Source organism: Sebastes fasciatus, chromosome 5, assembly GCF_043250625.1.
Source record: "Sebastes fasciatus isolate fSebFas1 chromosome 5, fSebFas1.pri, whole genome shotgun sequence".
Lineage (NCBI taxonomy): Eukaryota > Metazoa > Chordata > Actinopteri > Perciformes > Sebastidae > Sebastes > Sebastes fasciatus.
In genome coordinates, this window is record NC_133799.1 from 4121431 (window position 1) to 4136635 (window position 15205).

Genomic DNA, 15205 nt, shown 5'->3' on the forward strand with positions numbered 1-15205 from the left:
AATTTGTTTGTTTTTTTGTCAGGAATGAACTTTTACACAATGAATTTTGGGTTGGAAATAATAAGTTACAGACTGATTTGAGCATCAACTAGAGAGGTTGGATGGATTCAGTGGCTTGGTCAAGGGCACTTTTGCAGTCTCAATACTAGAATCAACCTGGAAGCACCCAGTTAAAAAGTATTTTAAAATCAAAATCTGCTGTTCAAAAACTTTATAAAGCAAATACATTCAAAGCAGCATTCTTTTTTTAGTTGACCTGCTTTCAGTAAATACACCACAAGTGCACCACTGCAATGGCAGGAAAGACTGTCCCTCAATTGAAGTATGTGGATTAGAGAAGATAATTCCTCTATTTGAATAAATTGTCTTACATTAATTACACAAGTGATTTATACAGAATATGCCAAATTAACATTTATTTTATAACAATATACAAATATACATTTAGCATTTACTACATAAATAGACGGCACTTTTGCAGGAATGATTCAAAGAACATTATTTCTTGCGCCGGTCGTGTTTCCTTATGATGTCTATGAGGTTGTTCTTAGTGACCATTTTGTCATCAGACCCCTGCTTGGCTTTTTGTTTTTCCCTCCTCTGCTGCTCATGGAGGTGGGGTGAGTTAAGGAGCTGAGGGGGCAGGATGGACCCTGTGGGTTTGACCCGCTTCACCACCTCCAGGAACAGCCGTTTGTTGTTGTTGTTGAGAAAGGTGATGGCTGTTCCTCTGTGTCCCAGCCGACCTGCCCTGCCTACCTGGATGGGAAGACATGAAGGGATGTTGTCTTATGTTGCTTTAAAAAACAAAAAGACACACACACACTGAATTTGAAGTTTACCACTTTTCTACTGCGGGTATTACTAACCTGATGGACGTACTCATCCATTGTGTTTGGCATGTCAAAGTTAACCACCAATCTGACGTTGACTAGGTCCAATCCTCTGCCCAGCACACCAGTACTGATCACCACTTCAAAGTCTCCCTCTAGAAGACCCTGAGGATGAAACAGAGCAAAATTACACTATTAAAACCCTATTACACAAACTGCAAACGTTACGAATTACTTCATTTTCACCAACCAATATGACATAAACATTAGCATGTTTATGGAGAAAACAATATGTATGCTGCAGGATTTTAACATATGTAATTATAAACTCTGCTGGATCTAATAATTGGTCCATCTTAATAAACAATCACAACACATACATTTATTTTAAATTATGGCCGAGATCCCAAAGTTTCCAAAGATACCAAATTAACATTTAATAAAGAGTGCATACAATGATGCAACAGACACCTAGTATATTTCCATCTGATGTAATGGTGCAGCCATATAAAAATGACATCAGCTTGAATAGTCCTCCAGTGTAGCGGTGAGTATAAATAGCTTCAATGACGTGTGGGAACTTGCAGAGACAGAACATAATGCACTGCCATGCAGTGAGGAATCCTTCTTCTAAATTTGTAGAAACTTGTACTTTTACACTGGGAAAAAGGCCACTTCAAAAATAAGTTAAAAAATTACGAATACAATGTGTTTTCGCTTGTAATAAGTGCAAAAATCTGCCAATGGAACATTTGAAAATTTGCTTGGTAAGATTTCTTGAAATAAGATGTAATATTTAGGCCTTTCAAGGTAAAAAGAGATCTTGAAATTAGCTGGGAAAACTCATTTTGAGTTATATTTCACTAGTATTTGGAAGTGTTGTGTGTCATAATGAGCCTGTAATGCTCAAAAGTAGAATTTTTTCACTTAAGATATTCAAGATGCACTGACTAAAAACAAGTCCCTATATCTCACTGAAGTGTTACTTGTTATGCAATCGTCTTATATTAAGTGTTTTGAGATATTTTGACCTGTAAGTGGACAAACATACTTGTTACAGAGGTACTGTTTTTACTCAAAGGATGTTGAATGGCATCCAAATGAACTCAGGATCTTGTTTTAACCACAGTAGCTGTGGTTTTGACAGCATCCTTCTGCATTCAATATGTTAAACTATTATATCTGTTTTGAATCTGTTAAAGTCTCAGCTTTATGTGTCTGTGGTCTTCCAGCTGAGACTTGTTCAGAAGCAACACTATTGGACATCAAACATGGGAGAGCTGCTATTTATCCACTTTGACAGTGCATGTTCTGGCTGCCGCTGGCCTCACCCTGAGGATGCGGTTGCGTTCCCACTGGGTCTTGTCGGAGTGGATTGCCACAGTTTTGAGGCCCGTCACCTTGGCGACTGCCTCGCACAGTAGATCAGCGCCCAGTTTACTTTCTACAAACACCACCACTGGAGGATGGTACAGCTTACTGTCCTGCAAAGCCACAAGAAAAAACATAGGCACGATGTTAAAATTATTTATTCATCTTTATACATTTCTATATTTCAGGCTGCAAGGAATGTAAAATCTAAAATGTGATGTATGTCACCTTGCTAGAGGCAGTTTTTCAAAGCTTTGGACAAGTTCAAAAGGTCAAAATCCTCCAGCAGAGGGCAGTCATGACTTTCCAGCCAGCAACACACACTTCTGAGGAGAGAAGTAATGGGCTGTTGGCTGACACGCTTAAATAGATCACATTCATCCGTTTGGCTATATTTAGGGGTTTGCCACAACTAAAAAGTGTTTACCAGGAGACGTAACAGGTTTAAGCTTGACAACCTGTAACAGATAAGTGAAAACTTCCTCTATTATCCATTCGGTCCCCATTTATTTCTTGCCATTCATACCTGGACAAGGCAGAAACAGTGTTACACAGCCTAAATACATCTTCTTAGAAGTAGGCTGTTGTATCTGTCCTTTACAGTGTTTCCCACATTGACTAATAGTGTTTCTGCCTAGAGCCGCAGGGTAGGTGAAGTGATGGGGCTTCTCTCAGCTCTATGTCTACTGCTTTAGCTCCAATTTGTGACTTTAGTTTGAGCAAATATCCATATACTATGATGTAAGAGCTGCAACATATGAAATGACTGTTATGAGTGATTTTTTTGGGTGTCCAGAGTTTTGATTTTCTCGGGGTGTCCCATCCAAATCCCAGTGTAATAACCCTCCCAATTCCACAGTACTCCTGCAACTTCCCAATTCAGGGATAATAGCCTTATACTCTCTAAGTAGCATTAAATAACAGCAGTCATAAATAACGTGGCACCGTCACAACCACTCTCTCCACAGAGAGGTAGCTCCTGTAACTCACACAATGGTCTAACAACACTTCTTTACTTGCTTAACTAAAACAGAGCCTTCCTGTCCTGCCCTGTGTAAGTGGTGAAAGCCATTGCTGGGATTCCTGGAGCGTGGCCATGGCTCGGGGCCCACCCATTTCCTCCAGACGGTGGCCAGGGCTGCAGCACTGGCTGTCTAAATATGGTGTAGTGGGGAGACTCACTGGTCCTTGGCACTTGAGGAATTACCACCTTTAAAACAGCAAGTTAATAAAATGCCAAGCTGGAACCAGTGCGTATCAAGACAGAGTGATAGATCCACTATAAAGTAAAATTGAGATAATAATAAAGCTTTCTGGCTCTCCAGAGTACAATTACACTTTGTCTTAGAACTAAGAAAAGTGCTGACCTCTTAAAGAAAGCCTATGTTGGCAGCTTCAAGTGATACTCCACCCAAAATGTAATGAGACTTTAAGTGTGAACCAGACTTGCTGACACAAGGAGACTGTTTAAACATACCTCGAGTCGCTGTTATAAATCAAAACCTTGAGTCTATAACCTACATTGAGAATCTCAAACAGCTTCTTCTTCTTGGAGGGCTCCTCTAGCCACAGTAAGATCTGCCTCACGTTGGCACAGGGCTGGTTCTTCTCTCCGATAGTAATACGGACAGGGTCGCGAACCAACCGGGCGGCCAGCTCCTCCGTCCCCTTTGGGATGGTGGCCGACGCCAGCAGGGTTTGGTGCTCTTCTGGGACTTGATCCAAAACCTCCAGCACCTGCTGCTGGAAGCCCATCTTCAACATGGTGTCGACCTACAGGATACACCACAAATACATAATGGTTCCAGGACTTTGTCCATTTCAAAATGTTATGATTTCTGCATACTTAACGGCAAGTTATTATGCTATTTGCTGGTAAAATCCTCAATTTGACAGCATGTTTTGGCATATGATGTGACTTTAGTCAAAATTAGCGATCATAAAAATCCTCATTGTTTGCTCATCATAATGTCAAATTTGAATCATTGTGAAATATTTTCAAAATTGGTGCTGTATCACCACAAATAAAGGTTTTCTGGAGGATGTTAAGAATTGATTCTTGGATGCAGAGAACTTAAAAGAACTGAAACATTGCTGTCTTTGGTGGATACATTTTCATTTGAACAAAAAAATCAAAGTACTTTGAATTTTTTTTTCCATTAATTTAACCTTTTAGTCCCTTTTTGTTCTCAAAGCCACAAAATTCAAAGGAAACCTTTGTGTTCTGTGTTTTCTGTGTTCTTTGTGTTCGTCATACCTCGTCAACCACCACAACCTTCACTTTGTCCAGCTGCACTGCCTTCTGCTTCAGGATCTCAATGAGTCGCCCAGGGGTGGCTATGATAATCTAAAGGGGATTCATAGAAGAAGAACATGATGCTGTGGAAAGTTCAAGACTCAAAACAATGTTTTGATTGTGGGAGGAGGAAATGACTGTAAAAACATAGCCACTGTACTTTGATGCTGCTTTTGAGGCGGTGGAGTTGTTGGGGAAGTGGCATGCCGCCCACCAGCAGGGCAGTTCTCATGTTGGGGAGGCGCATCACCAGCTCCTTGGCCTGTCTCTCTATCTGGATGGCCAGCTCCCTGGTGGGGGTCAGGATGAGAGCCACAGGGCTACCTGCACTCTGTGCAGGTTTCTAAAAAAAAAGAAACAAGTACAGCATCTTAATACTAATGCAAGCCATGAAGCAAGTAATGTTATAGAGTCCAGATCTACAAGAGATGTTTTGTGAATATTTAAATACTAATAACTTATTTTTGTGATATTAAGTTGTTTCTCTTGTGAACCGAGGAAGGGTTAAATCAGCAGCAACTGGACTTGGTTTAGGTTCTTGATGACGTTTCACTTCTCATCTGCCAAAAAGCTTCTCCAGAACTGAAGTGAAACGTCTTCAAGAACCTAAACCAAGTCCAGTTGCTGCTGATTTAACCCTTCCTCGAATACCATGACCTGCATGACTGAGAACCTTCACAAACATATTTCTCTTGTGAAGAAATTCCTTCTTTTGACTTTTCCCTCTGCACAGGGTGATCGTGTTTACCTGCTGGACAGCTCCTCTGTTAGTTGGTGGAGGGCTAGTGTCTTGCTAAAGGATACCTCAGCAGGGCAGATCCTTGCAACAAAATCAGACTGAATCCAAGTTGTATAAATACATTCATTCAAACCGGCCTAAGGTTATGTGATGGCCAAGATATACCGTGCCTTATATGTTGTGTCACACATGCCTTTACCTTTACAATCAGCAGACATGTAAAGGAGAAATCAGACTGTCAACATTTTTTAAAAGATGGATTTGTGACATGCAGGTTGCCTGTTTTGCTAAAAATTTGTTGTTTCGAGATACAATGTCCTTGTAGAAGTTTCCTATAGATATAAAAGCAGCTTTCTCTGGGTATGAATAAGCAGTTTCATGGTGTGAATTTGAATGAATGAATTTGATGTTAGCTGTGTTACTGTACCTCCATTGCCCTCACTACCACTGGCAGCAGGAAGGCTACAGTCTTCCCTGAGCCTGTGTCAGCGCTGACGATCACGTCCCTGCTGCTGAGACCAACAGGCACCATCTGCATCTGGACCGGCGTGGGCGCCTCATAGCCGGCCTTTTTCAGGTTGCCACCGAGCGTGGCAGGGAAGCCACAGTGTTCGAACTCAATGATGGGTCTCCTGACATCTTCCCCCTGGGTTTCAATACCCAGCTCCTTTTTAATCCTCTGCACCTGCTCGTCTGTTAGGCCTGATATGAACAGATCGTCCTTGTAGGAATATCCTTCCTTACTTTCACCCACTGCACCAGTGTCAACTGCTGGCTGTTGAGTCCTTTCATCTCTATTTTTGTCCTCACGGTTAAACACATCTGCCCCAGTCCCCATCCCCATTTGAGCCAGATGTTTGGCTTTGCACTCAAGACTGCAAACGTCATTGTCGGTGCTGTCACATATGTACTCCCCATAGCGGCCACACATCACACAGACGGGCTCTCCTGGCTCTGGCCATCTCTGGCTCTTTCTGAACGATTTGACAGGTTCCTCCTCCTCGTCGTCATCCTCTGTATCGCTTGTGACAGACTTGAGTCCATCTTCTTGCACTGAGCTCTCTGTCAAACACGCAGAGTCTCCACCTGCTTGTGCTATCTCATCCTGTGGTTTGGTGTCTTCACATGTTTCCTCCTTCTGAACAGGTGTAGATAAACTGCCTTCATCTTTTCTCTCCTCCTGATCTGCCTTGATTTTCTTATTCAAAACTTTGCCTGAGACCTGGGCAGGTCTCTTTACCTTCAGGGCTCTTGGCATAAACATGTTGTATGGTTTGTTAACCTGTGAACATCAGAGAAACAGATGCAAACATTAAGTTAATGTCATGGATTTTTTTGCCTTAGGTATGGCTTGTACATACAAAATAAAAAAACAAAATACATGTTATCAAGAGCTCGTTATCCTTAGAACATTTTAAAAGGAAATTATCATCACATTTAATTAATGATGTCTAATTATCTTTTATATGTTTAGATATATTTTCTTTTCTTCTGTACTGTTTTTTTTGTATGTATTTCATTGTTTTTATTGGATTGTTTTCCACTGTTTGGTTAGGGTTTTTCTGCACATTTTGTGTACTTCTTGTTGTTGTTTCACTTTTGTTGTATTTTTAAAATTATGTTAGTTTAGATCTTTCTTCCTTTTTTGTTTTTCTCTCTCCTAAAGTTGGGGGGGAGATCCTTTGTATATAAGTCTGTGGCTTCTTGACCTCTAATGACACATTTCTTGTTTTTATTTTCATTGACTGGATTTTGTGCATTTTTATATATGTGCAAATAAATAAATAAATACAATTATAAAAGCAACTTCTCAAAACAGGTGAAATCTGTGTTTTGGGCTAAAGAAACAACATATTTATTAATAAAGATTAAATGTAATTTGCATGGCTTTTTTTTTTGCCATTTACAACGCATGGTTGATCCACCTTAAATATCGGCAAAAGTCATATTCCTAGAGGTTCAAATGAACTATGGTTTCCTTCTGTAAACGAGATTATAGTCCATTAACCAAACTACAGTTTCATAAAGACAAATATAACATTAACTTCTGGTTACTACTGCAAAACAAGTCAAACAGCTGTCACATTTTCATGTATTTTGAAATAGCATGTGTCAAACCACAATTCGGCCATAACTGAATCATGAATATACGAATTAACTTAATAATATTAAAGCATTTATGTTACACATACCTCCTTCCAACGCTTTCTCTTCCAACAGTTCAAAACAAACACCAACGCAGACTGATGACGTGATGTCGCGTTGCACATTGGGAAATGTGGTTCGTAGAGCAGCGCCCTTTTTGCTCTACCATCACATACTGGACTGGAGTGTGGAGCAGTAGATTGGCAGGAATAAATAAAATAAATTAAATAAATAAAATAAATTAAATAAAATAAATAAAATCATTAAAATAAAATAATTAAAATAAAATAAAATAAAAATATGATAATAAAAATAATAATAATAATAATAATAATAATAATAGTAGTAATTTAATTTTCTCCATTATTCCTGTTGCCCTTAAGTAATTAATTAGAAGATTGTGTACTTTCTTAGATGTCTTTCCTAGCAGATTCCCCTTTGTAATATTTCCATCATCTACTCCTGATTGCTCTATCTGTCGGTCATAAGGCTCCTTTATAACAGACCTTCTTTTTTTACGTGTTTTGGGTTAAATTTGCAAAAAAAATAACATTTCAGCGTTATGAAAATTCAAAGTCTGATCTGAAGTCATGTTTACATTGTGGGTGTAGCAGGGTGTGGCTGGAGAATATAACTGTCTACAAGGTAATTCAACTACTGGAATATATATGCTACACAGTGCAGTAACGTTGATCAGTTACTTAAAAAACGAGGTCGGTCTGTCAAAGTTGAGAACATGTGGATTTATGTTATTAAAAAGCTTTTTTTTTTGGTTTTCTGTCTAATTGTAGGCAGGCTGTCCTCTTTTCGTGCTACATTCAAATGCTCATCGAAAACTCAAATATTAAGAGCTAAACTGTACAACCATGTGATATAAGGGGCATTAAATAACAAAGGTTTGAATTAGTCTGCTGTCATCGGGTAAATATGTCAGAGAGATATGGTACAGTCCTCAACAATACACCACTTTACACATATGGTAGGAAAATATAATACAATACAGGGCCAAAAAAACATACCCCCAAACAAAAGTTTAACATTTCCAATAACTTTGAACGTATCGTTCGCGCATGCGTAGTTTGCAACAAAGGTGCTGGGCTCGGAGATAGTGATGGGAAGTTCAGCTCTTTTGATTGAGCCAGATCATTTGGCTCCGCTCACCAAGAAGAGCCGGCTCTTTCGGCTCCCAAACGGCTCTTCATTTTAGCACTTCTGCCTTTTATAATTCAGCAAAATTTAGCGCTGTTTTGACTTATGATTAGTATTTGTGCACATATATCACTTAAATTATTCAATATAATTATACTAAACCTTATAATTTCCAGAATATCATAATTTTACATGCTGCTTCATTTCCGACTGTCACTCATCTTGTCTGCTATTCGCACACCGCACTCCTCTCTCTCGCGTTTTTTATCGCGAGGGGACGTGGCGCTTCCCAACATCGGGTGCTTGGTGTGCTGTCACTAGAAACAAGGCTCTCCCGACCTGATTGGACGAAAGCTTTCCCTCCGTTGGCTGCTGCTCCCAGCTTTCAAACCGGAACCAGTATGGAGGCTCGTTTGGAAACTTTCTTCTCTTATTTCATGAAAATAGTTCACCGAAATGTGTTTCTGAAAACATTTGAGGCGAGAAATAATCCATGCAGTTGCTGAATCCAAAATTATTTTGGAAAGACAACGTTTATTTTAAAAGATTCTCGGGAGTTTCGAAAGGCGGAGAGTCGCGTCGGACGCCAGTGATTTGCATAAAGTAGACGAGCCCTCAACTTTATGCAAATGAGAAGCGGGCGTCGTGACGCTCCGTTTCTCGTATCGCGACGCCACGCTACCAGAATGCATTGCGCGGCTGCTTACATAGACAATAAATGGGAAGCGTGGAAAGCACGGATCCTGTGGACAAAAAACGGCTCTCGGACGGGAGCCGGCTCTTATCGTTCACTTAAAAGAGCCGGCTCAATGAACCGGCTCGTTCGCTACTGGCACATCGCTACTAGGAGAGCCACAGTGCGGCAGGAAAACCGCACCACGGCACCAAAGGATAAAACAGAGGAGGGATATGGCAAACACATAGGTTTATCCATACAAGAATACATGGACATGAAAGGGAGAAGCCGTCTGCTTCCAAAGAACTCCAAAAAAATGGAAATATGTCTGTTTCCATTCCAGCTGAAGAGCAGTTTTTCCCTCTGAAATCCGAGGAAACCTTCCCAGCCTGGTCTGACGGACGAAGCCCCATTTCAACTGGTAGACAGACAGACAGACAGCAGGATGGATGGAAAACACCAAGAGTAGCGACTCATTGTGTCAACGAGACTGAATAAGACGAAAAACCTGCAGCAGATCTAGCTTTTTATGACTGAAAGGACCTGTGGATAGTCTGCGTTGTTTTTTTCCTAAGGAATTCCAGTAGTGGGATGCTTTCCTGTTGTGTTGCCTCATAAGGGTTCAAGGCTACAATCCAGGGAGAGAAATATGGGTGAAGTTCAGGACGTCAGGGACAAGAAGACCTCCGTAGCTCCATCAATTAGGTCTTTTGAGCACTATGACTTCTCCAGAGCCAAAATCTGTTGCAGCCTCACATGGCTTGTGGCCAAAGCATATGGGACAGGTAGGTGCATCACTGTATACCTCCATATAAATCACCTGCATGCTGCATGAATATAGCTTTGTTTTCTCAAATGCATGTCTGTCAACATTTTAATTAATGCATGTAAAAAGTCCATTTTAAAAGGCTATATGACACTAAAACAATCATCAAAACAAATATAAAACCACTGACAACAGATGTTCTCTATGGACTCATCATTGATTACCCCAGGCAGGTATTCTCTACTAGTATCCCCTGTAGAAATACCACAGTGATTTTCCATCAGAGTAAAAACCAGTTTGGTCCACAAACAACATTGTGTTGTGTTGCCCCATGCATGCACCATTTAAAATGAATTGCCTCTATTGGAAAGACAATATCCCAAAAGGAAAGATAAAACCAGTTTTTCTGTTTTGGATCTCAGTGTGATCAGTATATAAATGTGTTATCCTATGGAAAAGGGAGTATTCAGTGTAGAAACATGGAGAAGGTGTCCCAAATGATGTCACCTGCAGGGAATCCAAATTTAGAAAGAGATGCATCACCAGACATTTTTTTTTATACATTGTCACCAGGTTTTATAGCTCACAAAATATATACTTGTAAACAGTAATTTGGGGGTAAATGAAAAGGTTTGTAGTTAGTAACCATAAGACAAAAATCAACAGTACTTTAAAATCTGTTTCGCAATGAAAAGGTATTGTCAGAAGTGAGTTTCTTTTTAGTGGTGCTAAAAAATGAACTAACTGAGCACATTTATACGTTAAATAGATTTTTATACTTAAAGCTGCAGTGGGTAGAATTGGAGCAAATTTTAAAAAAGTCATTTTTATAAAACAATCACTATATCCTAACAGTAGTGCACGAGACAGGTACAAAAAAGCATGTGCCTCTGTGTACTCCGGTGCTCCTAATGGCATCTGCAAGATTTCACAGACCGGAGGAAAACAACCAATCAGAGCCGAGCTGGAGCCTGTCCTCTCTGAGCAGCTGTCAATCACTCACGAACTCCGACCAAACGGTCAAACTAGGCAGCGCTGATCAAATATGAATCAATATTATGTTACTATAATGCCTCTTTCTCAACTCAAATGTTTTCAGAAACATTTTGTAGTGTACTGTTTAGCAGTAAAATTATAAAGTTTGTGACCCGGCAGCCATGTTGAGATCTGCTGAAGAAATACCAAGCACCGCCCACCAGCCAGAGCACACCTTTTTCATTTTACAGCTAAACAGTACACTACGAGATGTTTCTGAAAACATTTGAGGCGAGAAATAGGCATTACAGTAACTGAATACTGATTCATATTTGATCAGCGCTGCCTAGTTTGACTGTTTGGTCGGAGTTCGCAAGTGATTTACAGCTGCCTCTGTTGAATGAACAGCCAATAGGAACACTCTCTCTCTGCAGAAGTGCAGAAGTCTAGTTTTCTCTCAGAACACTTGAATTACAATATGCTGAAAGGTTATTTTTGCCCAATGATGCCAAAAACATTCTGCCTACTGCAGGTTTAATTGAGACCTAATGCAGGGAATGCAATTGCCACCCACATTTTCAACAGTGCAGCATCTGGCTAGTATGGATAATACATAGACAGAGAGGAGGCTCAGAACCTCACCTCACACATCGTCATCCTATAGGCTTCAAAATTGATTTGATTTAGTGCTGTGGTTGTTTACCTGAGGTTGAATATCCTTTTCTTGTCTCCACATCTAGTTGCTTTTGTTAGACTATACTGCAAAGCACTGATGCTGAGATACCACTCAAAAGGTTCAACACTCTGAATGATGAAAAATGATGCTTTTATGAAGTTGTACTGTATAAATGAATGGTGAATTGAAATGGAACGTGCATTCACAGACAACCTTTTTTGTATTGTGAAATCTATTTGATTGTACAACCACGGTACTGTATCAGTTAACCTGGGATGGATGGATGGATGGATGGATGGATGTGCTCTTTTATAAATTACCAAATTACCTAAGGTGTGTTTTGTGTAACTTTTATCACCCTCTGTTGTCCGTCAGTGGGAATTACAACAACATGGATTTACAGTAACAGTAACTCATCTCTGTCACGACCCAACTCATATTATTGTGACTTTGTGTACAAGTCACATTTTAACAATATCCATATATCTACTGAAGGTAATCACCATCTAACATACTTGTGAATGAGGGTTCTTAGCCTTCAGAGTGGAAATGTCCTAAATTGTGATGTCTGTCATGTGGTTATGGCATCGATTTTCACCCTTAAGCAGCTAAAAATGTAAATAAGATGAGAGTTTTGAAATAAGTGTGCAGTTTTACAGGACAGTCTCTTAAGTCCACGGCACAGGACATTGATGTAATGCTTGGTGACAGAGCTGATAAGGTGGCATCAGTGGAAACAGAGGGGCATCACTTTCCTTCTGAGCCATTTATGTGCAATAACTGGTAGGATTGGCATCATGCTTCTACTACGCATAGCCATAAATCTATAATTAAAAACTGCGATACATGGCTCCTGGCCAAAAGAAGAAAATATATGCTACCCACATTTCCTGCATTCCTTACATCAGTTCTTTCAATCATTTCTATATTACCACTGACACAGCTCATTTTTATTAGTTATTAATCTACATTTATATGTGCAGTATTTAGTTTAGAGCTCATTGTAGAAGATTCCGTACTGCAAAACCTAATAAAGCACAATGAAATATTGAATTCTTGAAAATCTCAATAAATGCCCTCCTAATATCTAAAGTAGCTCAAAGAGAATATACCTGTGTGTGTCACACTGAGGCTGCTGCCACTATGCACACACTTTGGTTGAGTTTCCCAACACTGATCTGAAGCGGATTGATCTGTCATATCAAAAAAACTCCTTGTAAACATATGCATAATATTCCTGTGTATGTAATCTCATCATACTCTGGGGAATTTATTGTTTTCTATGAGATCAATTTGTCAGAAAATGCCTGAAAGGACCAGCTGTGTTTATTGCAGCCTTTTATTAAACTGTCTGTAGGATGATCAGTTCTTTTGGCAAGTGTCACTGGCTGAACTAATAATTGAACCGCAGCACTCAGTGTCCTAATTTTGCTTTTTTTCTCCATGTGACGACACATATCCTGCAGGCACCCTGTGCCCGTATATGAATTTATTTCAGCGTTGCCATTACAGTAACTGAATGTTTGTCATTTACCTGAATCAGAGTTATAATTTTGGCTTAATAGCCAACTTGATTGGTGTTCGGAGAGACACATCACATCATTGGAGAAACAAAATGTTCCACTAAGACGGGAAAATGTGCAGCAGTTTGGGCTTAAACGAGGCCTTTGCTCCGTTTACTAACACTGAAGTGGAAATGATTTTAGTCTAAAGCTGAGTCCCGAGGCAGATCACTTTGTGAGGGGCCTCGGAAATACAGTCAGTGTGCAGTTCACCACGTTTCAATTCTACGCAGCTCGAAGTGTAAATTGGAGCTTAGAAATACTCTGTGCTTATTCATCTTCTCATACCAGAATTTATTTTGCCTACTCGAGACTAAACCTCAAAAACAAAATCACTTCATTCCATAACATGTTTCCCACAGGTTGAGAATATATTTGAGATGTTTGGCCCCCAATTAATGGTTTATGATTGCACTCGATATGACTAAAAGTGAGAAATACTGATAAAAGATAATACAAAAACATAAATTTAGGTGGGCCATCTAAATAACTTGGAAGTGCAAGACTTGAAATACTTCTTTCCCCGTTCCTTATATCATTCATTTCGATCCCCATTGTTGTAGTTATTACAATATACCTGCTTAATGTTCATATGGGCTGAAACACATCAGCTCTAAAATAACCAATACAGCTCTGTTTGTCTGAACAGTGCAGACATAATGCTGTTCTGCTGCTGTAGCCACTGAGCACATTACTCCTTGCACCGTGTTGTAAAATATAGCCCAGCAAACAGGAGCTTCCTTGCAGATCCTCTGTGTATTTTCAATCAGGACTGAATGAAATGGGCTGATTCCAAAAATACAGCTCTCCAGAGAGAGGGGGTGAGGGAGGGAGAGTGCAAGGAAGAGAGAGAGAGAGAGAGAGAGAGCGAGAGCGAGCGGGCTCATCTCCAGATCGCTGCCTACGCTGCTCTGAATACTTCACATGCATCTGCCTCATTACACCAATGCAGGAGGGCATCAAGAATATGCAGTCTAGTAGATGCAAGATGTAGTCTGTGCAGCTGATCATCTATCAAGCACAAACTGATGCCAGTGCTTATTGTGCAATACAGCTCTGGTTCATAAGCAGAACTCAGAGAAGATCCATTGTGATCAGAAGCTGTCCTGTTTGAATGCTGGCTAAAATGTTGGGAGCAAAAGTGAATTAGTGTAATTCTCTCCACATTCCCTTAACGAGTACTAAACAGATGCCCTCGTTGAATGCATTATAGGGGACATATCGTGAAAATCTCTTTTTCAGTGCTTATGCATATGCATTCGGGTATCTGGAGTGCCGACCAACCCACAAACTGTGAAATAAGACAACCCAGTCCATTTTTTATGGGCTGTCTAAATCTAACCCTTCCTATGTCACATTCAGGCTCATTAGGATATTTTGTACACAGCTTGAGAGCTAACTTTGCAGACAGGTGCTAAAACAGAGCATTTCAGACAGAGGGTGAATACAGGTATATTCAGACAGACAGTATGAGAAAAATAATATGTTTTTGAACATTAAAGAAAATTCAAAAATTAACCTGGAAATTAGCACAATATGTCCCCTTTAAACTCACAAACAACAGCGGTTCTGCTCTGTTGTCAACAGCTGAGGACTAGAACGTTGTGAATGTGAAGCAATTTTTCACAGACGTCCATGCATAAGTAAAAGCTAAATCACTACAAATGTAATTAAATATTAGAAGATAAATAGCAACTGGAGTAAAAATTATCTAGTGTGTGATCAAATGAATCTGATGACATGTTTGCACATTGAGTTTTTTGTCTGAAATGATGGCTGTGGATTGATGTGAACACTCTTGTAGTTATTCCATATAAGTTGTTAGAGTAATGAGATTTTTAAGCTCAGTAAACGGAGCCACAACAGACAAACATTCCTGACCTTGTAGTCATCTTTACCAAGCAGGTACATTATCAGTGACAACATGAACAAAAGGCCAGCAAATAAAGGAAGACACTGTCGGGGCTTCAGAAAAGCCTGCATGTTGAGAGAAGTATCATGAAATTAAATGCATTTT

At 39.8% G+C, this 15205-nt stretch overlaps 2 protein-coding genes across 5 annotated transcripts in view; one reads left to right on the plus strand and one right to left on the minus strand.

Moving 5' to 3' along the window:
* Positions 1 to 372: 372 nt before the first annotated feature.
* On the minus strand, positions 373 to 7588 carry ddx59 (DEAD (Asp-Glu-Ala-Asp) box polypeptide 59). The gene is made up of 8 exons (XM_074634587.1): positions 7432 to 7588; positions 5667 to 6521; positions 4661 to 4843; positions 4462 to 4551; positions 3726 to 3977; positions 2165 to 2317; positions 870 to 998; positions 373 to 759 (listed from the first exon to the last, which is right to left on the minus strand). Exons 1-8 carry the CDS (start codon positions 7507 to 7509, stop codon positions 499 to 501), a joined length of 2001 nt encoding a protein of 666 aa, XP_074490688.1. The 5' UTR covers positions 7510 to 7588; the 3' UTR covers positions 373 to 498.
* A 1762-nt stretch (positions 7589 to 9350) lies between these two features.
* The window catches only part of camsap2a (calmodulin regulated spectrin-associated protein family, member 2a), a 59995-nt gene continuing 54140 nt past the window's right edge, over positions 9351 to 15205 (plus strand). For all 4 annotated transcript variants that reach the window (XM_074634582.1, XM_074634583.1, XM_074634584.1 and 1 more), the window contains exon 1: positions 9351 to 9994. In XM_074634582.1, coding sequence (XP_074490683.1) covers positions 9859 to 9994 — 136 coding nt within the window. In that variant the 5' untranslated portion in view covers positions 9351 to 9858. The remainder of the gene's footprint in view (positions 9995 to 15205) is intronic.

Coding starts and splice junctions, on each gene's coding strand:
- ddx59 (XM_074634587.1), bottom strand. CDS start 7,509: ATGTGCAACGCGACATCACGTCATCAGTCTGCGTTGGTGTTTGTTTTG. Junction 4,844..5,666: donor TGGTAGTGAGGGCAATGGAG/GTACAGTAACAC, acceptor CTTTTTTTTTAG/AAACCTGCACAGAGTGCAGG. Junction 3,978..4,461: donor AGGTTGTGGTGGTTGACGAG/GTATGACGAACA, acceptor TGTATCCTGTAG/GTCGACACCATGTTGAAGAT.